We start from the raw sequence: 26,709 nt of genomic DNA, 5'->3' as shown, positions 1-26,709 counted from the left end.
ATCAGTGCTGTAGTATTTGGCAAGGAGAAGTGTGACCGAGCTGTTCGGCATGTTCGAGGAAGGAGCGCTCATCCTCTCAAGTGGTGCTCACTCCTGGCCTTCCAGCCGGGCAGATGGGAAAATCATAGGGCTGTCCTCAGGATGGTGAAGATCACTTCAGGATTAATTTGTTTATGGAGAAAAAGGGACATGCTTGACGTCTCATGGAACACATCCTACATTCCCAACTGCTTTGCCTGGAGAGTTCCAGGTTAAAGCAAAATCAAGGTCAAACCCCATTCATCCAGCCAGATTTAATCACTCATCGAGTTGCTCTTCATGGTCATGGTTATAATTATGATGCTTTAGCAGCGCTCCGACTTCTTCTTTTTTCTTTTTAAATACTGCGTATACAGTATGCCAGGAAATACCAGAATAGTAATTTGTTTTCATTTCTTTAATCCTGAGGTGAATTGTTTACTATCTGGGTCATTCAGTGAAAATTCACCTCACCCCCACAGAATTATTGATTTTCTTCTTCTTTTTTTTTCCTTCAGTAAATTTAATGAAGTCCATCAAAGTACATAACAGACAGAAATTTGGCAAATTTGGCATTTTCCAGATATCCTTATTTTTTCAGTATTTTAAATGCCTCCGAACTTATTAAGTACAGGAGATACATACGTGAAGTTTTCAGGGCTGAAAAAAATATTTGTTATATTTAAAAACTGCAGTCAGATTATTTTTAAACTCAGTCCAAGTGTCACAATCTGAAGCTATTTGAAGAAATAGTTTTTTTGTTTCTCCTATAACCAGATTTGAGCACCAGTATAATGGGAGTATAATAGTGTCTTTCACTAAGAATAACAAAACCGTGTGTGATGTGATGTAGCATTTTTAGTGGCCGGTACACTTTCCAGGGGCATAAGCGACCAGTCAAATCAAGTTATAGTATCTGATAGGTCTTCTTTTATACCTACTCTTTGATACCTGGCTGGATAGTGTTGTTGGTGTGAAAGTTGGCGCTTCTGTTATCAAAATGTGAAAAATAATGACCTGCTGTCTCAGGATCTAGTGCTTTTCTTTTCTACAGCACCAGGAAAATGATTGTGCCTGGATGTTCTCAATGGATATATTCAATCTCAACATGTAGAACTATTACAAGGTGCGTTTTTAACAGAACTTACATGCATCACTGTCTGTGTAGGTTCTCATTCATCCAGGTCCTGACTCAGTCCTGACACTGTCCTCATCTGACTAGCTCTTGATGCGATCAGTGTTGGGGTCATTGAGAGAAACGTGCACTGCAGTGCGTTACTTAATTACTCCCAGGAGAAATTCATTCATTACATTACTTTCGTGTTTCTTCATAAAATGATCGTTTAACAGCATGAACCTATAGGCTAATGTCCCACACACTGCCGCTGACTGCTCATTGGTTAGTTACCTGTTGAAGTTCAGGGTCTGGCTGCTGGTTTGGGGTCAACAGTCACTCAGCTGTAACATCACTCTGGGTTCTTGGCTAGCTTAACGTTAACATACAGTCAGTGCAGGTGCTTGCAAAGAGCCGGAGTTGTGATAGCAGTATAATGCAGTTGTTTTTGCCCTGGATGCAGTTTGCACTTTACCATCACGCTCTCATCCTTTGCACAATAAAAATAAAAGTAATGTCCACATCCATGCTGTAGACTGTACTATTTTTCTCCTCTGTCACATGAACTGAAATAAGTGGGATCAAAAGGCAAGCAGACTATCAAAGGGCTCAAAAATGATGGGAAAAAGTGATATTAAAATGATAATTGTAACTTGGACAGTTTTCACAGTATGAAGGTAAAAATTTATATGATGTGCTGAAGTTAATACAAAAGGTTAGTAGGAACGTTTCTCCAATATAACTCACACTATAAATTTAAGGTTAACAACACACAAATAAGCACTTTAACTAAAGGTTGTTTTTTTTTTTCAGTCCAACAAGCGTTTAATACATATTCAAGTTCTTCTTCTTCTTGTTTCAGTTTCACTTTATCGTCTGCCTCCATCACACCCTATTCCGAGCTTCCTCTTCATCCTCTGCGAGTTCCTTCACTACATCTACGTCCAACCTCCTATCTCCAGCTTATCCACTATGCCTCCTCTGCAGATGTCCAGACCATCTCAGCTATGTCACACTAACTTTGTCTCCAAACCCTTCAGCCTGAGCCATCCTCATGCACTCTGACCTCTCCATTCTGGTAACACAATGAAATGAAAAATAATAGCATTTTCTGCTCTGCCCCCTCTGGCACCACCTTTTGTCTTTGTGTCACGGCCACTGTCTCTAAACCATTAAACACAGCTGGTCTCTCTCTTCTTCATTTTTCTTGTGCACTGTCTGTCACTTTGGATAGTTGACCCCAGGTATTTAAACTCATCTACCTTTGCTATCTTTGCCCATTGTAACGTCAAGTGTTACATTAAATAAACATTTTATGGATTGGAAGTGAGACAAAAATACAAATTACGCCTGCAACGTGTCCACGTCATCCAGTGAAGCGTTATATAGAAACACAGTGGGGATGTCTTGATTAAATATTTTTCAGCAGAATTGACTAATTTGTTCACAAGTCTGCCCGCTGCTTGGTTTCTTTTCAGAGCCTCTGTCAGGAATAAAAGTTCAACAAGCTTCTTCAATCCTATTTGCCAGACAAGAAGCCAGTTAGCTCAGGATTACCTGACCTAACCACGGCCGTCATAGAGCTGGCAGCTTTACAAAGACCATTAGAGCCTCTGCAAGTGTTTTACTCCCAGAGTGTGGCTGAAACGTGGCACCCTACCTGCCGTCTTGGATCTCATTCAGGAGATGCCCTCTCAGCTTCACGTTGTTTTCCAAGAAACGTGATGCATTAATTATGGCCTTTCTTAATAGATCTTTTAAAATATGTTAGGCATCCTGGCTCTGTTAAATAAAGATCAAGAAGGTTTTACTACTATATGAATGACTGTGTGGCAAAAAGGGATCTTTAAGAATACACTGTCTATTGGCTTTGTCAGAGAATACATAAATATAAAAAACTATTATGTGATTCTCTGATGGAAGTTTCTGTTTTGGGTTCAGGAACACTTCTTTAGTGAAACGAGATTTAGAAATGCAAGACACCAAGAAAATGAAGAAAATATAGAGACAGGAATCAAAAATGCCACTATGTTTTCTGGCCCATGATTATATAAGAGACAGAAAGTGGAAATTTGTCCTATGACCTGACAACTTTGGATTTCCTCTTTGAAATCATTGACAGCATATCCTGACTAGCTGGCTTGAGGTCTGGCTTCTAGCAGTCATTGCTATTTCTTTATATTTACTGTATAGCCCCAAGACTCCACCTTTCTGTCAGTCTCAGCAAAAAAAAAGAAATAAACATTTTGCCCAAAATTGATGATGTCAGTGGATAAAAAATAGACAGTATAAGGCCTCGTAGAGTTAGCTGGGTTTGCGTTCTACCTTTAGATTCAAATGACAGCTGAGACGTGTTGTTAGTATAAATGGGCACACCCGTAAAGGATGCAGGGTACAATTATGTGTGAAGTCACATAGCCACAGATTAGAAAACCACATTTAAAAGCCTTCAACTTTAAGGTGTGGCTGTTTGATGTGGATGCTTTCCAGCATAGTTTGAGCTTCCAGGTGCAGGGGAGTGCTGTCATACCATTAGCGTTGGTCAAGTGAATGCAAGTATGCCAGACACAAGCACATACAGTACTAAAAAACAGCATATCTGTAGCATCTATTAGGTGGTGAATTAATTTAGGAGCAGCATTCAGATCCTTTGCTGTTCCTGGTCTTGCACAAAGACCCTGTAATGGGGAAGATTAGATGAGATGGGCCTCACTTATCTCCCAATGAAATAAGACCTGTTTTGTAACTTTTAGCCGTAATCGACCTTGAGTAATCTGAAGCCAAGCACACCACAGTTTGTGTCTCTTTTGGATCAAAAGAAGCTGAAATAATGGGATCCTCTGTGCAAAGGTGACTGTTCCTTCCCACTCCACAGAACCCACATAACCCCGCACTGCTTTTCCTTGAAGGCAGAGCGATTCTCCAGCTTTTTACCACTGGGGGTCAGAAGCAGCTCGACTGAAGGTGGCTGGAAATCCCATTTCTCTCTCTGCGCCTCTGATCCAAAACCAAAACTAACTCTGCTGTCAGCAGTGGGAATATCTCTCCGACAGCTGGGACAAACTAATGCGACCCTCCTGGAAATCCAGTTATCTCTGAAAAGAGAGGACGAGGGTAAAGGATGATAGGGGAGAAAGAGAGCTGAGAAGCATGAGTAGATCTTTGTTTCCTAGTTATGCATGTATTTTCTTAGGCAACATTGCCTTAGAAACTGGTCACCCATACGTGAGATCTTAGTCATGCTGCAGAGCTTCTCAGGGCAAGTGTTTCTGATCGAATCTGACATCCAATTATTCCATCTTCTTTTCTTCTCTAAGTTACAGCGGCAGCAGGAACCCCACCCCCCCAAAACAACTTGAAAATGAATTGTCTTTTATGTGACAGTGCTTGTACTGTAAATCCTTTGCTTCTGGTTTCTTTGCTGGCAATGAGAAAGACATATTTATCTTAGAGGAACTGTTTCAGTCACCATCTCTCCTGGCTGAAACAGTTTACCAGCAAAAGCACCAAAAATAATGCACGCACAAGATGGTCCTATTGGTAGAGCCATGTACACAGATTGATGTTGTAAAATCAACTGTTCCATTGGTAAAATGTTTGCAGTGGCTAATGTTACATAAGTGCTTAAGCTAATGTAGTGCACAACCATTATATGTCATTACACCTCGCTACTCAGCATCCTTCCTCAACAAAACATAACATTTACATTTAAAATTAACTTTCCGCCACAGCAGGGATTTAGAATGACTTTTTAATAAAGGGGTTTCTATTTAAACTTGCTAGGCTAGCGTTAGTTGATACTATAGAGCTCCATCCACTTGTCCAGAAATGGTCACTGCCTGGTCCAGAAAACCAGCATGGTGGTGAGAGGCCAACTTGACGGCACCCAAAATGCTGACTTTGAAGAGTCTAAATGAGACTTCCCAAAGCAGTGGGTGATGTCATATTGGCTACATCCTACAGTCAATGTTCAGTCTGTGCTCTTAATGAGCTGCATCTCCACCATCTACTCTGGAGTCAATTCCACCTTCTTTGAATGCAAAGGGTCTACGTCAGGATGTCAGATGTGATACATTCATCTCAAAACCTCACAATGTCATCAAGACTTTGAACAGAGGAAACACGACAATCATAATGACAAACATAGGAAAATTGCCACTGGCCCAAACTGGAAAAATAAAAACAAACAAACAAAAAATGCTAACGTGGTTGTTTGCAGTATATAAGAATAATAGCATAATAATTGTTTTTCGTAACTATAAAGGTTGGGTGTATTACTAAATTTCTAAAAGTAAAACATGCAACAAGGTTAGCTAAAACACTATAGCGAAACTATGCACTGCTAGTGACATTAGCACAATAGCTGAAGTGTTACTATATAGTGTTACCTAGAGTTTCAGCTTGACAAATAAAAACACATGGTGTGGAAATCTTTTGTGTCTCCATCTATTGTGATGTAAATTTGTCATTTGACTTTGTTCTTGATTTAAAAAAAAAGAATGTCTTTAAAAATGCTAACCCTAAATTAGCCATTTAGTAACAGTAGCTCAGCCTTTATTTTGAATACAAACCTAGCTAATGCTAACTTATAGAATGTTTAGACTTATGATAAGAAACAACAATAAAACGAGAGGTAGGAGAGGTTTTGGCTTCAGCTAACAGTAAGCAAAGCCAACAAGGTGGTTACAAATCAATCAATCAATCAATCAATCAATCAATCAATCAATCTATCTATCTATCTATCTATCTATCTATCTATCTATCTATCTATCTATCTATCTATCTATCTATCTATCTATCTATCTATCTATCTATCTATCGATCGATCGATCGATCGATCGCGATGCCAGAGATCAGCGGAGAATGGCCAGACTGCTTTGAGGTGATGGGAATGCAACCAAGGTATGTAGAAGAGCGTCTTTGATCCTTGAGAAAGGTGGGCTACAGTAGCAGAAAACCACACTTTGTGCCACTTCTGTCAGCTGAGAACAGGAAATTGAGTCTAAAGTTTTCAGAGTTTCACCAGAAGTTCGACAATAGAAGACTGGAATGATGTTGCCTAGTATGATTATAATACTAATAATATGATGAGTCTTTATTTCTTCTGTGACATTTGGATGGTAGTGTCAGAGTTTGATGTAAACAATATGAAAGCATGGCTCCATCCTACCCTGTATTAATAATTCAGGCTGCTGGCTGTGTTGTAATGGTGTGGGGGATATTTTCTTGGTTTATTTTGGGCCCCTTAGTACCACCTAAGCATCATTTAAAAACTCCAGCCTACTTGAGCATTGTTGCTCATCAATTTAGGACCACAATGTACTCATCTTGCGCTTCCAGTGGGGTAAATACCCACACTCCATATTACAAAACTCAAATAATCTCATTTGGTTTTTTGAACATGACAATGGGTTGACTGTACTCAGATCTGCTCCTCAGTCACTAGATCTCAATTCAGCAGAGCACAGTTAAGATGGGGTAGAAGAGGAGATTCTTATCTTGGATGTGCAGCTGAAAACTGCAGCCACAGTGCGATGCTGTATTGTCAAAAAGCACTGATGTTTTACTTTTATCTATGCAGATAATAAGTCCAATTCATTTTGAAACTGCACTTAAAATAAAAAGAATGAAAGAATGCGTGAATGCGAGAGTGAATGAATAGTGGCATTGTAAAGCGCTTTGGGTGGCTTGAAAAGCGCTATATAAATCCAATCCATTATTAATGGCATTTGTCTGTAATCCAGTGTCTGATAATGACTTGTCCTTTCAAGTGAAGAACCTGCAATGATGACTAGTTTGTCTGTATCTGTTATGTATGTCTATAAATATTTTTCAAAGGCTTTGTCACTAGAAGGAAAAGTAAAAAGTACGTTTAAAGGTCCATCTGCCACACAGTCCTGATCTGAAGGGAAAAGCTCAAAGGGAGCAGCGACATTTCACTTCATGGTAGATAAAACCAGCTCATGCAGTCTGATAAATGATACTGGAAAACAAAATGACTCCCTCCCTGTCTTTTCTTTTCTTTCTTTTCTTTTTTTTTCTTTATTGGGCTGAACTGTCCAGAAATGTTTTCATAGACCCCAGAGGAAAACTTTGTGTGATTGTAAAAGATTGCTTTATGAGGCATTGAAGCCGTCTCATCCACATACATTAGATCCTGCAGAGCAGGAAAACAAGGCTCTGTTTTGGAAATGATTTTTAAATCTAAATAACCACCAAGTCATCTGACAGGAAAAGGCATTAACATCACCAGTAGGAAAGGGTATGTATTATTTTTGAATTTGCGCCTCCATTTGAATTTCTGACAACATAATCTCATTCCTGTCTTTCAATACGCTCAAAAGAATAAATCATCCATTTCGCAATGAGTAATGAGGTGCCAGGTTGTGTTTATACAAAACATTTCATTTGCAGTCCTTGGTGTTGTAATGGATGTGTATACCTGCTGCTGGCTTTGATTTAGCTTTGCAGAGGGGAGCAGCAGCACCATGCATGGCCACGGGGCCCAGTCCAATGCTTTGCAAACCGTGTCTCCACACCTGGGAAACGCATTGGCAGAGCTGCTTTCAGTCCATTGTAACTGACTAACGGTTCCATGTATATTTCCAGATGTGGGATTCAGTTTCAGTTCAACCTGTCTGCAGTTCAACATGCCAAAACAAAGTAAAGAGAAAACAAAACACACAATTACAGGCAACAGATGAAGTGAAGGTCAAGCTTTTTAAAACACCCTTTAGATTATACTCTAAAAATAATATTTTTCTTCCAAATTTGAAAATCGTTCTTTAATTAAGGCTGATTTTACAGGGGTGCAAGTTAACTGTAAGCGCCATTATAGCTGACTGCGTGTGTCTGCATCCTGTCATGATGAGGGAGTTACGCACAGCTCCTGTGTGGGACTCTGAGTTAAGACAGTGCAGTAGAGTATATGGGATAATCAGGGTTTACAGATCTGGGTGGCTCCAGTGACGCAGGGCTTTACCCGTGCCTAATAGAGTGTCCGTGACGACAGCCTCCTTTGCCTCCACATGGCATTCCCTGGGCATCACTGATCCCTTCGGGCTCATGCAACCCCTGACCTTCTCACATGCTGATTTAATAGAGGTTCATAAGAAGCCATACAGAAATATAATGACATTAATCAAAGAGATGAAATGCCACAATGCAAACCCTTAATTGCAACCAATGACATGATGGACATGTTAAAGCAGGGGTGGGCAACTGCAGGCCTCGACGGCCGGTGTACCTGCAGGTTTTAGATGTGTCCTTGGACCAACACAGCTGATTTAAATGGCTAAATTAGCTCCTCAACATGTCCTGAAGTTCTCCAGAGGTCTGGTAACAAACTAATCATGTGATTCAGGTGTGTTGACCCAAGGTGAGATCTAAAACCTGTAGGACACCGGCCCTCGGGGCCTGGAATTGCCCACCCCTGTGCTAAAGTGTGTTTTAGAGAGTATCCTGATTGGTCACTGAGCATATCAGCAGCTGAAGGTGTATGTGAGGTCAGAGGTAACATGTTTTTAATGTCACAGGCAAAATGTTTACCCACTTTTTTTTTTCTTTTAAAATTAAAAGTCGCATTTCTTTGATGACTTTTAACAATGACTGTAGATAGTGACACTGTAAAGGTAGCCTTAGACTCAGTGTAGCTCAGCTGATTTACTTAAAGGCCTAAACCAGCCAGCCCATAGATGGCGACATGACGACGTGTAGCGAGTTGCGGATCAGCTCAGTCTAAACAGATTAGAATACTTTTAAATTTATTTATTTGCTTATTTTTTTTTAACAATTTAATTCTATTTTTTTCCTCTTTTTTTTTAATTTGTAATTTTATTTGACAAAAGAGGGATCATGACCACGGGAATGATCTCATGAGTAACTGAATGATTGTTCCCGTATTCAGTGTGGTTCGGAGCCTCAGTTATCTCATGAAGTGATATGAAATTTAATATATATCTTCTCATTAAAATTCATTTTAAAATTTTACTATAAGACTATGGAGCAGCTTGATAAAGCAGAGCCTTATAGTATTGTCAAACTGACCAGCGTTAGCAGCGAGAAGCAGATGGGGGGCGGGGTGAAGTGCAGCTTGACAACTTCAGACTACAGACCAGAGTCTTGCAGAAGGATGCTGCGTGTCAAGTGGGCAAGTATCGGTTAACTTATAGAAAAAAAGCACGGGGGGGAATATGTTGATCTAAAGAGACTCGAGGAGAGGAAGCTGGATTTCCTGAGCGCACACAGCTGCATTAACGGGATTACTATTTGGCAGCAGGAGGAGATATTAAAAAATATGTAGGAGCCGTGCGTAAAAATCCACAAGATTCCTCCGAGGGGGTTGAACGTCAGTGGGAGGACTGTGCCAAAAGCGCGACTTGAGCAGCAGCTTATTCATGCAAATTCATAAAGTCATAGGCGTGCCTTTTGGGCGATGGAGTCACAGTCGGAAAAGCAAACACCCTCCTGGATCATCAGCGACCTTCAAAGACTGTGATGCGCAGCGCTCGGACGCATTGACAGCAGCACCGAGGCAAATGTTTTAAAGGCGTAAAAGAGACAGAAGAGAAAGTTAGGGCTCGCTCTTCCGCACGCTTTTGTTAGCGGGCTCAGATTCTCCCTTAGCTCAGCCACCAGCTCGACTGCTGCGCCACTTCTCCGCTTGGATCTCCAACCAGAGTGCGCAAACTGTAACGCACAGCCACCAGCCCCGCTGCTCTTTAATATATATATATTTTTATTATTATTATTATTATTTCTGTTTACAGTCACTTTGGACTATTTCAAATACTGGCACTCCTCATGCGGAAGACCCTACTGTTTTGAGAAAACGATTGAATTTTGTTTTATTGAAATTCCGGAGGACTTCAACACCATGTCAGAGGACGATAGCAGCTCCACTACCAGCTGTGTGTCCGACACAGACAGCAGCAACGTCAGCGTCCTCAGCTGGGAGCAAGTGCAGCGACTGGATGCCATCCTGACGGAGACCATCCCGATACACGGCCGGGGAAACTTCCCCACTCTGGAGATGCAGCCGCGGCAGATAGTTAAAGTGGTGCGCAGTCGGATGGAGGAAAAACAGATCCATGTCCGGGACGTTCGATTAAACGGCTCTGCGGCCAGCCACATTCTGCACGAGGACAGCGGACTGGGCTATAAAGACCTTGACCTCATATTTTGCGCAAATATGAAAGGAGAGAGTGATTTTCAGACTGTGAAGGACATAGTTTTGGACTGTCTCCTGGATTTTTTACCCGACTGTGTGAATAAGGAGAAAATAACCCCTTTAACGTTAAAGGTAGGCTACACACGCCCTGGCAGATTTTTATTTCTGCTTCAGATTTGTTAGATTAGTTTTATATATGTGATAAGATTGAATTGTATTTGTGCCAACAGGGATTAGCGACCATTACGCACAGCTTAATGTGCAATTAGATCACTTTAGTGATAGTTAAAAAATTTGTTTGCTGTAGTTAAGAGGATCGAGTTAAACCAATTTGGAAGGGATCCTGAGCTCAGCCATATAAGTACATTCCATAGCCTTTAATATTGAGGTCAGTAGCATTAATAGCTCAACAACATACAGTAATTACTTGTATAAATATAGGCATTAAATTCAAATCCTTACTGTACAATGCAAAGTTAGGCAGAATTCTACTGAATTAGTAATTGCAGCTTCAGTTCTATTCACTTTGTTTGTGCTTCTTTTTCTCTCACTCTCTTTCACCCTCTGCACACTCACTCATTTAGGAAGCCTATGTGCAAAAGATGGTGAAGGTGTGCAATGACTCAGACCGCTGGAGTCTCATCTCCCTCTCCAATAACCGGGGGAAGAATGTGGAGCTGAAGTTTGTGGACTCTCTCCGGCGGCAGTTTGAGTTCAGCGTGGACTCATTTCAGATCAAGCTTGACTCTCTGCTGCTGTTCTATGATTGCTCAGAGAACCCCATGGCTGAGACCTTCCACCCCACCATCATGGGCGAGAGCGTGTATGGTGACTTCAGTGAGGCTCTGGACCACCTACGTCACAAGATAATCTGCACGCGGAACCCGGAGGAGATCCGTGGAGGGGGTCTCCTGAAGTACTGTCACCTGCTGGTGAGGGGGTTCCGGGCTGCGTCAGAGTCAGAGATGAAGTCCCTGCAGCGCTACATGTGCTCGCGCTTCTTCATTGACTTCCCTGATATTGGCGAGCAGCAGCGCAAGCTGGAGTCCTACCTTCAAAACCACTTTGTGGGCCTGGAGGACCGCAAGTACGACTACCTGATGACCCTCCACGGAGTGGTCAACGAGAGCACCGTGTGTCTGATGGGACACGAGAGACGGCAGACCTTAGGGCTCATAGCCATGCTGGCTGTACGTGTCCTGGCTGAGCAGAATGTCATCCCCAATGTGGCTAATGTTACATGTTACTACCAACCTGCTCCTTATGTGGCAGATGGCAACTTCAGTAACTACTACATAGCGCAGGTGCAGCCAGTGTTTGCTTGCCAGCAGCCTGCCTACTCCACCTGGCTGCCGTGTAACTGAGTATCCCTAAATGAGAGAGGAAGGAGGGATCCTGATGTCTTTAAACAGGAGCGAGTGGCACAGTCGTACCCTTAACCCTGCACAGTGCTTGACAGCTGACTGAAAAAAAGGCATCCTTTTGTTCTGTGTTTTGCATCAAAGCTTCTGCTTTTGTTCATACTTTGAGTATGAATGGTAAATCCAGAACAGTTGGCAAAATTCAGATGTGATTATCTCACATTTACCGAAACACCGACAGTCTCCTGATCCTGCCCAGGCCAACCAGGTTCGGAAAAGACTCATTTGGATAGCTTGGAAGCAATATCTGAGTTTTAAGGCCTTGAATGCCAGCTGCAGACGTATCATTGACACTGTGCAGAAGACTGATTCAATCTTTAATTGAAACTCATTAGCCAGCATGTTGCAGCAGCAGCAGCAGCAGCCCAATCAGCTGCATCAGAGTCTTTAAGCGAGACACTCACATGCACTTTGAGGTGAAATCAGAGGTGCACAGTGCTCCAAAGCGCGCCGTGCTTTACATCATCTGAACCGAGGTGAGATCCTATTAAACTAGAGTGGACAACAAACATCACCTCACATTTGGATATAATTCTTGTTGTTTACAGACCAAAGATTTTTTTTTCTAACTCGAATACCCCACCCACTTTTAAGGGAGAAATAGAAACAAAATATGAAGCTATTGTAATGTCTGTTTGTATATGTGAACATTTATGTGTTTATAAAGTGCCTATTGCCTCACAGCAGGCAGAGAAAAGAACGAGCAGGCCACATGACCCCCTACGCTGTTTATAGACAGTAGCACCCCCAGAGGCTTGTGAATGTATATGTGAAATCCTGCACAGTCAGTGTTTGTGTACACGCGTGTGTTCGGGTGAAAAAGGAGCACTGTTTGTGTGGATTTTGCAGTAAAGTAGCAGCCAAACGTACGAACGAAAAGTTCCTGCAAGGTTCACGTTTCCTCTTGTGTATATTCAGTAAACGTCCCAGATTACCAGCATGTCATGACAGAGCCCGATTAAATATCAGTGACTTATGGAGTCACAAACAATGTTTCCTGTATATTTTGTGTAGTGGTGCTTCACTTTTTCTCATCTGAGAAGAAAAACAAAAACAAGGAGGGGTGGGAGTGACAATAAGTAGATGATCGATGCAGGGAGAGCTCGATCGTAGACTGTGTTCCTCAGTTTTGGAGGAGGCTTGCAGAGACACCTCAGATGATGAGAAACTGTTTGCTGTAGCACCCTGGCAGGGAATTCCGCAGCTGCTGCTGAAGAGCTTGAACTTAGCTGGGAATGCAGATACTCTGTTCAGGAAATGTAGTGCCAAACACTTAGGCGTCTCCTCCCTCCTGCCCCTTTGTTGATAGCCCTAAAGTTTAATGAGGCCATTGTTTGAAGCAGATGCTGATAGAGAAAGAGAGGCAGAAGAGAGTGAGACGCTAGTAGGGAAAAAACCCAACTGATGATCTGGAGAGATGGGTGCAGCTGGTGATGGGGTTTATCTATCTGGGGCTACTGTGTTTTACTGTACAAACTGTCTTTGTTAAGGTCAGATTACAGCTACAACTTGTCGGAGAGCTTGAAACCAAACCATCCTGTTATCAGCGCCTGCTTTAATTATCTGCTCATTGAAACAAAGAATGGAAAGCGAAGAATCCCGCATGCATGCGTCCACCTCAGCATCAGACGACTAAGTTGCACCTTATGTTTCCGTTGTGAGGGTTGATGGTTATTAATGTTTTTCTTTTTTGATTTTTTAAGGCTTCATTCCTCACCTGTTTTGAAGAATTGTGTATAAATATATGATTACATGCTTGCTAACTATACTGTAGCTTTTTTCTCCCCCAGCTGCATTAAGACAAAAAAATCTGAAAACATCCGCGACTAGCATCGTGTCAGTACTGCAACAAAAAAAGAAATTCTCTCGATGGAAAAGCATTTCGCTCTCATCCCCTAGTCTGGTGACCCATAACTTCTTTGCTCAGTTGTTTCTTCTAAATAGCTGTCCATGCTGATGGTATCCTTTGGATTGTGCAGGCAATGTATTGTAATTTTATACTCAGTGAAGTCCTAACAGTGGACTAGCTAGTGGCTCCAGTCTGCTTGTCAGCTAGTGATCGTGCCTATCAGTTAGAGATTGTGGGTTGCTGCAGCGTCTTGTATGTGTTGTCCAAAGCTCAGTTTCATGCAGTCTTTTACAAATCGCAAAAGAAAAGAAAAAAATCTTTGTCATGTATGTATATTTTTTATGATTGTTATTTTTATAAATGTATCAGACACTGCAGGTGTTGCAGTGATTTTCAATCTGTGATCGAGCTTCAGAGGAAATGTTCTCAGTAGCTTTTTTTTTGGTTTCTTTTTTTTTTGCTATATTATGTTATTTGTCCAATGGGTCAAAAGGTTAAAGATGTTTTCCTCAATAAAATATCTGAAAACCAGATTTGTTATGTCTTCTGTTATGCATCTGTTTGACTGTAAATCAAGTTTACTGCACTGGTTTGCTCCAGAAACAAACTTCCTGCCAAATGCAAGAAATTACTCATTTATCGATTAACCTCAGATTTCTTTTTTTAGAGTCGTAATCTCTCTCTTTTTCTTCTTTCTTTCTTAACTGTCGTGAGCCATTCAGTGGTTTTCACATAGGCTCCCCGCTTACTTGCTGGGAAAGTCAAATCCCTGTCACGGCCTGCTGGGCCCAACAGGCCCAGCCAGAAACCCATCCAGAACTGGCTCGTTGCTGCCAGAAAGAGCTGTTGAATGTGAAGGGATTTGCGTCCACCCAATAAAAACAGACTTTAGCGCTTTTGCAGAATGAATATCTTTGCCTGCTCATCGAATTCTCTCTGTTAACAAAACCCCCCCACCCCTCCAGCCCCTCCATATGCCGACAGAAATGCAGTGACGATCAGCGCTGAGGCCCACTGTGACCAGAGTCCAAATGTTTCATGGCTGTCAGGCTGAAAGAAAACTTGCCACAGCAGAGCTGATTGTCACACAGGTCACATGACAGACTGTCCTAGATACAGAAGGATATAGAGATGTAAACACATAATGAGTAAGAGATTCACTGTACCACATGGTCCTATATATAGTCGATAAGATAAGGACATTATAGCTTGAACTTAAGCGCATTTGCAGCTGATTAAATCTGAGCAATAGAGGAATGATTGACAGTACTAGCATTCCTACACACTGAAGAAAAGGAATTTTTTTACTATCTCTATATTCAGGTGAAAAGTTGAGGGCTCTTTTTTTTGCACAAAACAAGTTCTGCAGGCTTTTAACTTCCTAAAACTGCATTGTAGGAAGTTCCATTGACCTACAAAGGAACTGCTTGAGGAAAACGCCTCTTTATGTCCAGTATTGACCAGTTTACTTTACAAATATTGACCTGAAAAGAAAGTGAACATTCCTTTAACTAAGAGGCAGTTTTAAGATGTGATCACACCAACATATGAATCCCTAATCAAAAAATACCCCTGTGGTAGTTAAGGCTAAGAATTCATTCTAATCTTAACTTCACACCAGCCAAAGTACTCAAAAATACTTTTGTGGCAGTTCTCGCTACAGTTAGCATCTCCAGGACCACGTTTTGTCATGATGACACACATAATAGGCAATACCACTGCAATATAGATTCCTTCCATTATTAACAGGACCAAGCACAATGCTGCATATGTCCTTCTTTAACGCTTTCCTCCAGAAAGATGACATCGAATGACCTCTCCATTACCTTTAATGATGAGTTTTGACACCAAGTGTGTATGTCAGTGAATATGTGGTTTGACGACCATTAGGGTAGCCCTTGTATGCCGTATAGGCAGAGATTACGCTCACTAACTGATGCACACCCAGTCATTTTGTTCTGGAAATTTGACAGAAATTGCTGAGTTTAGAAAACAGAAGGGTTACCTCTAGTAAAGCAGTGCTAGTCAATACTTTTGGTTCCCCTGAAGGTTTCTTCCTGTTAAAGGGGAGTTTTTCATTCCCACTGTCTAATTGTTGGGGTTTTGCTGTATTAAGGCCTTAATGCAGAGAATGTGTGGAAAAAACAACACAAAATTCTGAATTTTTTGAATGCATAGTTGTTGTGTAATGTATACACACTCCAAATATGTTGTGATTTTGAGAAATATTCATCCTTAAAAGACACAGTGTGAAAAAAATGAAGTCAACATCAAGCGATGATGAGCTGGTCCTGAGGTTCTACATAAGGAAAGGAAGAAACTGAGGTTTTGGGTTCATCCAGTTTTCATGAGAAGGCAGCAGCAGGGAGAGTTTCGTGGTTTCATCCAGGAGTTGAAGCTGTATCGTGAACGCTTTTGTACAACATATTTCAGGATGTCAGAGGGGCAGTTTGAACTCTTACAGGCAGAGTTGGGACCACATCTAAGGAGGCAGAGAAACCATTTCAGAGAGCAGATTGACCCAGAGCAGCATCTAACTGTGTGTCTGAGGTAAAATATTATTATTTGACCATTTTTATATCATTGTAAATTCAGTACTAGTGCATATTTTGAAGTGCACGTGCACTTGTCGCTAAATGCAGCGATCTGATTAGTCAGATCTGTTCATTTGGATCCCAAAAAAGTTGAGAATGATCCTAAAAAGTAAATGCTGCAAAATCGTCCTATGAAATAAAGTGGTCGGTATGAAAGGCTGTATTAGGAGTAGGTGAGGCTGAGAAATATTTTTAATACACAAAATATTTGCATGTATTGCATGAACATTACACACGTGGTGTATAAATGTCTTTATTGTAGGGTGTTTACCTTACAATAAATGTACCTTGAGGTAACTGTTGGGATTTATATACAAATTTTATATAAATAAAATGAACAGAGGATTAAATATCTATGCTGGTGTCACTTATAATCATAATTACACAAAGTGTTATTCCATGTTTTCACCATCTATCTTTCAGCCCATTTTGGGGGATTTTAAATAAGTAACTTCTACTTTACTTTGCTTTATTCCTGCTCGTCTAACAGAACTTTTTAATTTCCTTTAACCAGCACACTTTGTGCGCCTCTGCTTAGAATCAAAGGCTAAAAGTTCCGTTTAGCAAAAGAGAATATGCCATTTAGCAACTACAGGTTAAAAATAAACTGCATATAGCAACCATCAACCTCTCTACATGTGAATTAGCATTTTGAAACCTCAAGCATTTTGCCTTTTAGCCTTTTGTTGTTTTTGTTTTGCAGCCAGAACATATTTAAACAAGATGGCAGACTGGTCATTTATCGGTGTTAGCAAACATTCTTAGCAAGGTACACCCATAGACCGTATAGCTACGATAAAGGTGTGTGACATAGATATACATACATAGTTTTTGTACAAGCTAATAGTGTCAATTAACTGCATGGCAAACCATATTATTTGTCAGATAACAGCTATAGCGCAGTTCAGAGGTCCAAGAGCCCTAAACTAGTTTTATTATGACACTTCAGTGTTTAGGGATGGGATCCATGGAGATCGACTTGTTTCTGGAGAGTAGAAGTGGCCATTTAAGGAATTTCCCTTTTTTTTGGCACAGTTTCCTCTTATCTCTCAGAATTTAGTGGAAACCCCCCCCAAAAAAACTAAAAGGAGAGATGTCATAATCAGATTGCTAGAAACACAAGCCTAGATGCAGTTTAATGTTTCTCTATTCTATAAGTGATGGCTACTTGAGTTACGTTTTTAACATTTTTGGCTGGTTGGCAGTGTTTTGTTTACTGATATTTGTGCCTTTATTGATTTAGGGGCCAGTGTGCACCACACATCTTTGATACAGTATCTAATGCAGTACTCATCAAGGCTACTCCTTGGCATTTGTTGGGGCATATAAAAGACAAGGAGTGTGCAAATCATATCACCAGAGGCCCAGTATCATTCATATAGAGCCTAAAATAACTTAAAGTATCAAATGTCAAAGTTGTGTAACATCACCTTTATCATGTTGTTCTTCAACCGTCAACCAGCAGGAATATTTATTTGCTTATTGTCAACGCCTGCCTTCTGGTGCTGTTAGTCTAAGTCTTAATTTCAAGCATCACTCTACTTAATCCTCTCTTAAGAACCCATCTCATTTGTGGTTGGCTCTATAAAGAAGTCAGATTGATGTAATGGTGCCAAAGGACCTAAATCTCAGGTCCCTAATTTGAGATGCAGCATGAAGTGAAGTAGCCCTCTTAATTTAAGGGAAGCTTTGATTTAGAGTTTAAAGAGAGAGTTCTGAAAGACTCCTACCACAGTAGGTAGCTGGCAGAGGGAGATAGATGAAACAGAGGGAATCCACACAGTGGATCCAGTGTCGTTATAATTATCTGTTTACCTTTAAATAACGTCTAAGACACTTGTCATTCATCCTGTAGTTCTTCGTCCCTTCTGGTAGTCTGTACTCATCTGTTCTTTAATGGCTTTTCCACCGCAAAGATTGGAGAGTGGCTGGCTTCATGTGATTTTGCTCCTTTTTTCCTTCCCTGTTGCTGTGAAGAATTTTTTCCAGATGAAGGTTTTTATGGAATAAGTGGGAACTGTTTGGACCACAGCATTACCAAACCTAGTTTGGTCCCGACTCCAGTCCACTGGTGAGGAGCTACAACTGTGGCCAGACTAATATGCTGTTTCAATTTCTCTAAAATCCCAGTTATAGGAACATTTCAGTATTGTGTGTGTGTTTTTCTTTTTCAGTAGTGTGGGATACTACTGAGCAGACAGCATAAAAGCCCAGACCCCCCCCCTAACATACACACACACATACACACAAATCTTGTAAACAGATTCCACACGGGTCAGTCTGTACAAACAATAAGGAAACATCCATCAGGCATGCTAGCAACCATAAGTGAGATAAGAGTGAAGGTCAGCTGCAGGCCGACTTGCCTTTGGCAATGCTTTACATCAGCATGTCCCACTCAGTGTGCTCAGGCTGTGCTGTGTAGAATTTGTATTTACAGCAAAGTTTCGGCCATCATACCAGACTGTCTCGTGACGTGACCCCGTTTCCGTAGCCCTTCATGATATACAACCTCATCCAGTTTAAAATGGGCTGGAAAAAACCCTCCACGATTTCCTTTACTCAATCAAGAGACTTTGAAAAAATAAAGATTTATAAGGTTTGAAATGTTAGTCAAAGTGATCAAAGGTATCATGAGTAAAATACACCATTCACCCATGATTGAGTTCAGTGACTGGGACAGTACAGTCAGAGCTCTGAAAGATTCAGTGACCAATATAAAGAGTCAAGATATTCAGGACACTGAAAAGAACTGCTTTACACATCACTTTCCCCATCACTGTAGGAAACTTTCCCAAGTCACCCTTATAATAATCATGTCAAACTAAATTACTGGCTGTCATTACCTTAATTTGGGCCTTGTTTCATGCTTTAAGCGATGCATATCTGTCTCCTGCTTCACCCTGTGGCAAATTTCTGTCACTCTGTGGAATGTGCAAAACATAATAGGAAAAAGGTTATATTTAAACATGCACTCATTAATGGGTTTTCATCAGCAAAAGGTTAAATGACTATTTTACACAAGAATGTGCATTTGTAGTATCGACCTCACATATTCTGATTTGAAATCCACTCTGTGCAGTCTTTCCAGCATCAGACGCAAAGACTTAGCATTAACCTAGCTAGTCGGCGAAGTTAAGCTATTAGTTTAGCGACATTTTCCTAATGAGTTGGTCGAGTTTACTAGATGGCTGCAAACACAGATACAATAGCAAGGATTTCTTAACCTGTTAATAAGTCTTTGTTGAGCCTACAGTTTTTAAGATAGTTTAGTGATATTAAGATCTCTCTCTTTCTCTCTCATGGCCTGCAATGTATTGTTCATTACTAATTAAAAGGTGTTGAGTAAATATATTGTAATATGTGGTCGCAAGAATGTTTAAATGCTTTCCCCAACTCTCTGTGCATATGAATGACCGTGAACCTGACCTCACAGCCCACTTTTAGTCAGTAGTTCTGGTCAAATGTATCGTTTCTAAGATTGGGGAAACCTGCAGTCAGCTGAGAGTGAAGAAGTCAATTAGATCAGCGGTCCCCAACCTTTTTTGCACCACGGACCAGTTTATGCCCGACAATATTTTCATGGACCGGCCTTTAAGGTGTCAAAAATAAATACAACAAAATAAAACTAATACCGGTACCGAAAAAAAGTAGATTTATTCATAACACACGTGAAAAGACCCAGGAAAACCGAGTTAACGATAAAAACGATAACAAAATAACGCTGAAAACCGATAAAAACCCTGAAAACCATACATTTCACACCTGAGCCTCAACTCTCACGGACCGGTACCGGTCCGAGGCCCGGGGGATTGGGGACCGCTGAATTAGATGAGTGATGAAATGTTTCTCCCACTGAAAACACAACATCCAGATGAACTGAATCAACTCTGTGACACTCAAAGAAGTTAGGTTTAAAGGTTGAAAAGGTGGTTAGCACTGCTGCCCCACAGCAAGAAGATCCTTGGATTGAATCCATCATCCAGCTAGTTCTTTTTTATGTTGGTTTTCCATGTTATCTCGGTGTCTGTGTGGGTTCTTCCAGGTATGCCAGCTTTCTCCCACAGTCTAAAGACATAAAATTAGTGGGGTTTGGTTAATTGGTGATTCTAAATTGCCCATGAGTGTGAATGTGAGTGCAAACTGTCATCGTGTGTCTCTCTGTGTGTAGCCCTGGGAGATCCTATCTGCAACCGTGAATTTAGACTCTACGTTAAAAGATGATTATTTAAACTATGAAACACTTCTTCCATTTGACCCATAAGCCTTTTATCATTGAGTCCACTGGCAAGTAGAGAGCAATGATAGAGAGAGGAACTTATCACTGACTTGTGTGTTGATAATGAAACAATATGAATGCATGTAATACAGATGAATACAAATCAATGTCCCAGCAAAATAAATTAAGTTGGAAATGAAGTGAAAAAAGCCACATTAATAGATCAATAAAGATTGGAGATACAATTTGAGGTCAGCTGGAGGGAAATTTGACATTTAATCTCACATCAATTAAATGAATTATTTCTGAGCTGCATTCTTGCCTCAAACCCAATGATGCTGACATGTCTGCTTTATTGCCATCAATTATAATTTTGTCACACTTCTGTATCCATTTTAAATGATTTGCTTGTTATTAACAATGACCTTACCTTACTAAGTGTATGCCTACCCAGATCCATTTCTTTCGACAGCACATAGATTACTGACAAATTTATGTCTCCATTCATTGAGGCTTTTTTTTATTATCATTTATTTCACTGGAATTTTTTAATTAGAATTTAATTAACATTGTATTCTAGGTAAAACAGTAAGGCTGTGTAGTCCCCTTTTATAACAGAGAGTATGTTTTTAGAGACTACACAGCTAAAGTTAATTAAGATTTATCATACAATGCATAACTCAATCAATTGATTTGCCCTGTCTCTGTTTATTGTTTCGATGTGATTTTCCGTGAGCAGTAACAAGATGAAGCTCAAAATTCCTGGGAACTGAAATGGCATTGCCTCGTTTTCCCTGCTCTAAGCACATTAGATGGTGTCGTACACAGACTGGAAGGTCGGCTAAGGTATTAGCAATAATGGCCTAGAAAGGAAGAAAGAGATATCGCATATTAGTAGTTTTGCACCAAGATGTGTGTCAGACAAGAGTTACTGCAGGGCAACTCCGCTGCAGTGTTACAAAGGACTTTTGAGCAAACACTTAAGGGAAACACAAAAGAAACCAGAACAGAAACAGATCTGCAGGCAAAGAGGTCAACAGCAGCTGTCAGTCAGTGCAATGAAGAGATGATAGCTTTTCAAGCTGATATTTGAAAACTTCTGTAAACGTACACCTCAGCTGAAAGCATCAGCGGGGCAGGAATTACGAAGCTTAAACTACTAAATTGCGCTGAGGTGAGGTTATAGGTCAGGATAAGGGTGACAGAGTAAGAATATGCTGTAAAAAGGAAAAAGGTTAGGGGTGGGAGAGATGCAAAGAGAAGTGGCTCATAATGGAGAACTGTGTGTGTGTGTAGAGAGAGTGAAGGTGAGCTAGCGCAGAGTGGGAAGGTGATCCTCTCGTCTCAGAGATTAGGGTCACTGAGGTCGGCAGGTTTATCTTACATAAGTCTCAGGACAGACGAGCCTTCTTACGCACAAAGACGGAGAGAGAGAATAGTTTGCCTATCTTACTAAACTGTGCTGGGTAAATATAATTTTGTGCATGTTTCAAAAGCAGCAAGTGTTTCATACCAACACACCTAAACAGGTAATGAGATTAAATCATTTTACTGAACTTGCAATCAATATTTTAAGCATTTTCTGAAAGAAAGTGTGATGGTAAATAATATAAAGTTTTATTTGATAAGGTGATAACAACACAATTTAAGCTAATATGACATTAATCTGCACAGCACTGTGCTCAAGTCTCAAGCCATCCTTCTTTCCTACATATTTTTGCAAGAAAAATGGGAAATAGGTGCAGCTATGTATTGGTATGTACAAACATGCATGGCAAATATAAGGCAAAAACACAGTTTAAAAAAAAAAAAAAAGAATGTGAATATTTCGGTCTGACCACCTTTACTGTGCAGGAGTCTTCGGGACTAGTTCTCCAGACTCTTCTTTGGTTATTGGCTGCCTTTGGTTCCATTCTCTGTCAGGATGATCAAGACACTACTTCAGTAATGTTGAAGTCCGGGCTCTGGGAGGCCAATCCATGACTGATAGTGCTCCAGTATGAGTTTTTCTATTCATGTATTCTTTTGCCAAACTGGAGATGGATCAACTAAAGGGCCAGATGCTTAAGTCTTCCTTGGATTCTTTCCTATTTCTTAAGCATAAGACTTTTTGATACCATTTATCTGCCGTAGATAGTTTTTTTTAGTTAGTTCTTTTTACTTGAATGATCCATATCTCAGTGTTTAGTGAAAAAAGAAAAGAAGAAAAAACAACAACTTTCTTCTCAAAATGATCAAATACAAAGACTGGACGGATGGATGGACTGGACTGGCGCCAATGGAGAACTGTTCATCAACTTTAAACGATTATTACCAGAAAGTCTGACTCCTTGGAAGAATAATATAAAGAAATGTCGGTGACTTAAGACTTGAACTTGTACTTTTGATTAGTAATTTCCTGTTTCAGTTCAGTTCATTCCAATAGTTATACTCAGTGTTTGCTCAAACAGAAGCAGAAATCATCACACTATATGAATAATTTAGATTTTGCTGAGATTCAGCTGCTTGTGATAATTCATTTGTTGAATGTGTGAGTCAGAGCTCCTGTCATCACTATTTTTAGTGTGTTGTGGTTGCTGACAGCAATGGTTGCAACTATGGCCATAGTTCATATGATGCCTTGGTGTGTGGGAGACCTGTGTTATGCACTGTTGACCTGTGAGCAGAAAAAGACACACAACCCATATTAGCACAATGTAAAATGTTTATGCATGGACTGGTGTGCATTGGTGTGCATTTTTGAACACAAACGGGTAGCTTTATCAGATCTAAGTGTGATAAAGAGTGCGAAACCTCATAAGATTATCATATTTTCAGTCTCACATGCCAGTTTGATAACAGATAGAACCCCATACAGAGATCTCACATCACATTGTGATTGCAGTTTAAGAAGATGCCTGCAAATGACTTTTGCTTTTTACAGAAAATGAGAGCTGTGGATGTTTTTCATTACATGAAAGCAGTCTCAAATCGTGTCCAAGGTCAACAAAAGGCTCAAGGGGTCTAACATGGTCATGGCAAAAGGCTATGTATTGGTCATGCTCTGTCTGTTAGCACGGTAACAACTTCCTGTAAGAATTAACTGATTTGCTCATAAGCCAACCAAACTGGGTGAAGAGTCAAGAGGTGACTGGGTCACCAAGGACCTTTCAATCTGTCTTCCAACTATTGCCAAGATATTTCAGCACTTATGATGGTGCAGGTGGAGAAGTAAGTGTGGCTACAAAGCATTGTGGCAATCCATCAAGCTCTCACTGACGTCTCAATTTCACCAAAGCACTCGCATCCACAGAGCCAGGAAGGAGGCGTGGCTTAAACCTGGATTCAAAGCCTGCTGCTTGAACTGAAGTGGCTTTTTGCTGTCATGCTCTGGCATGAGATAGCAAAGTCATGATTTTCAGTAATTATTTTAAGACATTTTTTTTTCCCATTTTTCTGGCATCCTTCTTTCATGGTTCCTGTGGACACTTAGCTGTCGTGTACCATATTGCACGTTGCTGTGTGGCTCTTTGACCCTCCTTTGTAACCGTCTTTCGCTCGAAACAGATCAAATTTTTGGCTCTGATGCAGCCCACCTCTGCTTTGAGTTTACCAGCTGCTTCATATGAAATTGCATTCTTAAGACCGCTAATAGCAGCTTAAAAAGTGTATATTTATATACTTGGCTGGAAATTCCCAAATATAATATATGATGTTCTTTGAATAATTTGAAAAAATATTGCAGGGTTTTTCACCAGTACCACCAGTTAGTTTCCTGTCTGGAATAAAAAAATGTTATCATCATTTCTGTAGGTCTCAAAATAGCTTTATATTTACGACAGGAGAAAAAAATACCACTGAATGGGGTCCGGGCAATTTGGAGAGCATTTAAGCCCACAACATATTACAAACATAACCTTTCCTGGGTAAACCACAATATTCTTCTCTCAGAGACAAATGAAACCATTTTAGGCTGGCTCATCAGTTGCTGAGGTAACAGGACCCAGATGGTAGAGCTGATATAAAAGCCAGGTAATTTCATACAACAGCACTGTGAAAGGACTCGATGCGTCTCGTTTGAAACAGTGCAGACTCTCCACCTTTGTGTAAAACCAAACCGAGATACGGCATCCGTGTTTCTCCCCAGCGAGATCATTCTTGTAAACATCTATCATTTCCTTAAAAAGAAATTTCATTACTTTCCAATTTAATCCAATTGGTGGGAGAGAGTCTTGTGGGGGAAGGGGAAATGCTGAGAACTCCTTGGCAAGAAAGAGACTGTTGATTTTCTTTTGAAAGCTGCACAGTGCGACAAGATGAGGTTGACTGATCTGATTATTACCGCTGAATGCAATTGTCACACACAGGCTCAGACAAACACTTAGAAACATTACAGACTACGTGGAGGTTTGTGTAAGCAGACGAGGAAGACATTTCTCCTGATTCCTTATGAAATACTGCAGTTAAAAAAATTAGTCAAACCCATGGTCACTGATGTTTTCAGAATATTTGGACAATTAACGACTGATCTAGGAAACTTTGCAAAGGCGGCATACTCAAAGAGAAAACACATAAAACTGACATTTTAAAGGCATTTCCATTTCTTGAATCAGAATCAGAAGTTCCAGATAAGGTTCCAATAATTAGAACCTTCTTAGTTCAACACAGGTGGACCCTGTGCTATTTAAACTTCTTCATTGTCTGCTTTTTTCTTTGCTGTTTAAGTGTGTATTGTCTTCATGCCAGGATCCTAAAAGCTCAAGGCTTCTGATAAAAGTTTGCAGTGAGTGTGGCAAAGGATTTAACAAGATCCCTAATTAAATAAAAATAAATAATTGCACTATGAGGCAAATTTTCTGCAAGTGGCACTGACTTCAAACAATTGACAGTTTGTCCAGAACTGGCCATCCCAGCTAAACTGTCACTAGACAGAGTGTTTTATGTGGAAAAAAACTCTCCGAGAACTCCATAACATCATCACAGGATCTGCAGGTATAGAGCCAGCAGCTCTCGGTGTCAAAGTACACGTGTCTACAATCAGAGACTTCACCTTTAAACTTGGTACACACTTGCAACCTCACTTTGACATTAAGAACATGTGTGCTGTCACGGTTCTCTGCTGTTGTACCATCTAAAAATTTTACAACGCATTAAACAAAATGTGTTTATTTGTTTCCTTGCTTTTACAGTTTTAGGACGTGAAAAGTAACATATTGTGTTTATCTCCCAGATTTAGATTGTTGGTGGGTAAAAGTTTCACTTGAAATGTATCCATGCTAGATGTTTTTCATTGCTTTCAAGGATAGATGGAGGCAGATAAGCTCCTTGGAAACCAGCTGAAAAAAGAAGATCAAGATGTTTACCTTGGTTTGCGCTAAGCTAGAGGCTGGGGCCCACACCAGGTGTGACAGCTCAGTAAAATCTAGCCAGGTCACCAGTCTGTTAAGATTGGTGATCTCTGGGAGGAAGCTGGAGAAGCTATATTTTTGCTAATCACTGAACCACCTTGCCACCCTTGGACCTGACCTCAAAAAACACTTTGCTCATGAGTATATGGGCTCAGTCCCTCATTTCAGGTCATACTGTGTAAAACTTTTAATCCATGTTGTACAGTTTGGTTATTTTTTGGTACCCAGAGAACGCTCATTTGCCTACAACTAGCCATTGGTCGAGCATATCCATCATAGGAGCCAATGCTCACTCATCACATCTGGCTCCAAAACACAAAGAAACCTAATGAACAGACCTGAAACGCAGGTTTTTCATAGCAGATATTTTGATCTGTTGTGATGTCTGGAAAAAATTAGAGGCATAAATAAATGTTGGCTATAATTCTTGGTGTTCTAATGTTAGTATATGTTAGCTCACTATCATGGCTTTACTGGATCAGAGTCATTCTTACTATTACTGACTTGCCTCAGACGAAGTGCATCATGCGTGTGTATTAAAATGGAGAGGATTAACATATTTTATTTCCTTAATGCTAAAAACAAAGCTTTGGAAATTTGACAGCATCCTACTAAAGATGGGATAAACGAATACCAACAATATTACCTTTGGTACACTTGCATAAGTTTATATGTAGTTTAGTTTAAATACCCTTGACATGCACAAGCGCAGAAAAAGACTGTTTTCTCCCTTGAGTCTGGGTCACTCACGGTCGTGTGTGAGACTGAGGCAGCATTGAGGCCCGCAGGCTGTCGGCTCGCTCTGCGGAGCTGCCTGCTTGGTTCACAAGGGTCAGTGTGCGGATGTGCTCTGTTTGCACTGCAAAGTCACCCTGCTGCCAAAGTTAGTGCTTTAGAGCCATCACCAGAAAAAGAACTGCATATTTGGAAATCTGAGA

At 40.5% G+C, this 26,709-nt stretch overlaps 1 protein-coding gene across 1 annotated transcript; it reads left to right on the top strand.

Annotated features, from left to right (window-relative positions):
* The first annotated feature begins 9,244 nt into the window (after nucleotides 1-9,244).
* Nucleotides 9,245-14,104, top strand: tent5aa (terminal nucleotidyltransferase 5Aa). The gene is made up of 2 exons (XM_004541653.4): nucleotides 9,245-10,433; nucleotides 10,886-14,104. The coding sequence occupies exons 1-2, from the start codon at nucleotides 10,008-10,010 to the stop codon at nucleotides 11,663-11,665; spliced, it is 1,206 nt and encodes a 401-aa protein (XP_004541710.1). The 5' UTR covers nucleotides 9,245-10,007; the 3' UTR covers nucleotides 11,666-14,104.
* The last annotated feature ends 12,605 nt before the right edge of the window (nucleotides 14,105-26,709 follow it).

The sequence above is a fragment of the Maylandia zebra genome, linkage group LG11 (genome assembly GCF_041146795.1).
Source record: "Maylandia zebra isolate NMK-2024a linkage group LG11, Mzebra_GT3a, whole genome shotgun sequence".
Lineage (NCBI taxonomy): Eukaryota > Metazoa > Chordata > Actinopteri > Cichliformes > Cichlidae > Maylandia > Maylandia zebra.
The sequence above is the reverse complement of the archived record's forward strand: the minus strand, read 5'-3'. Positions and strand labels throughout refer to the sequence as shown.

Coding starts and splice junctions, on each gene's coding strand:
- tent5aa (XM_004541653.4), top strand. CDS start 10,008: ATGTCAGAGGACGATAGCAGCTCCACTACCAGCTGTGTGTCCGACACA. Junction 10,434..10,885: donor TAACCCCTTTAACGTTAAAG/GTAGGCTACACA, acceptor TCACTCATTTAG/GAAGCCTATGTGCAAAAGAT.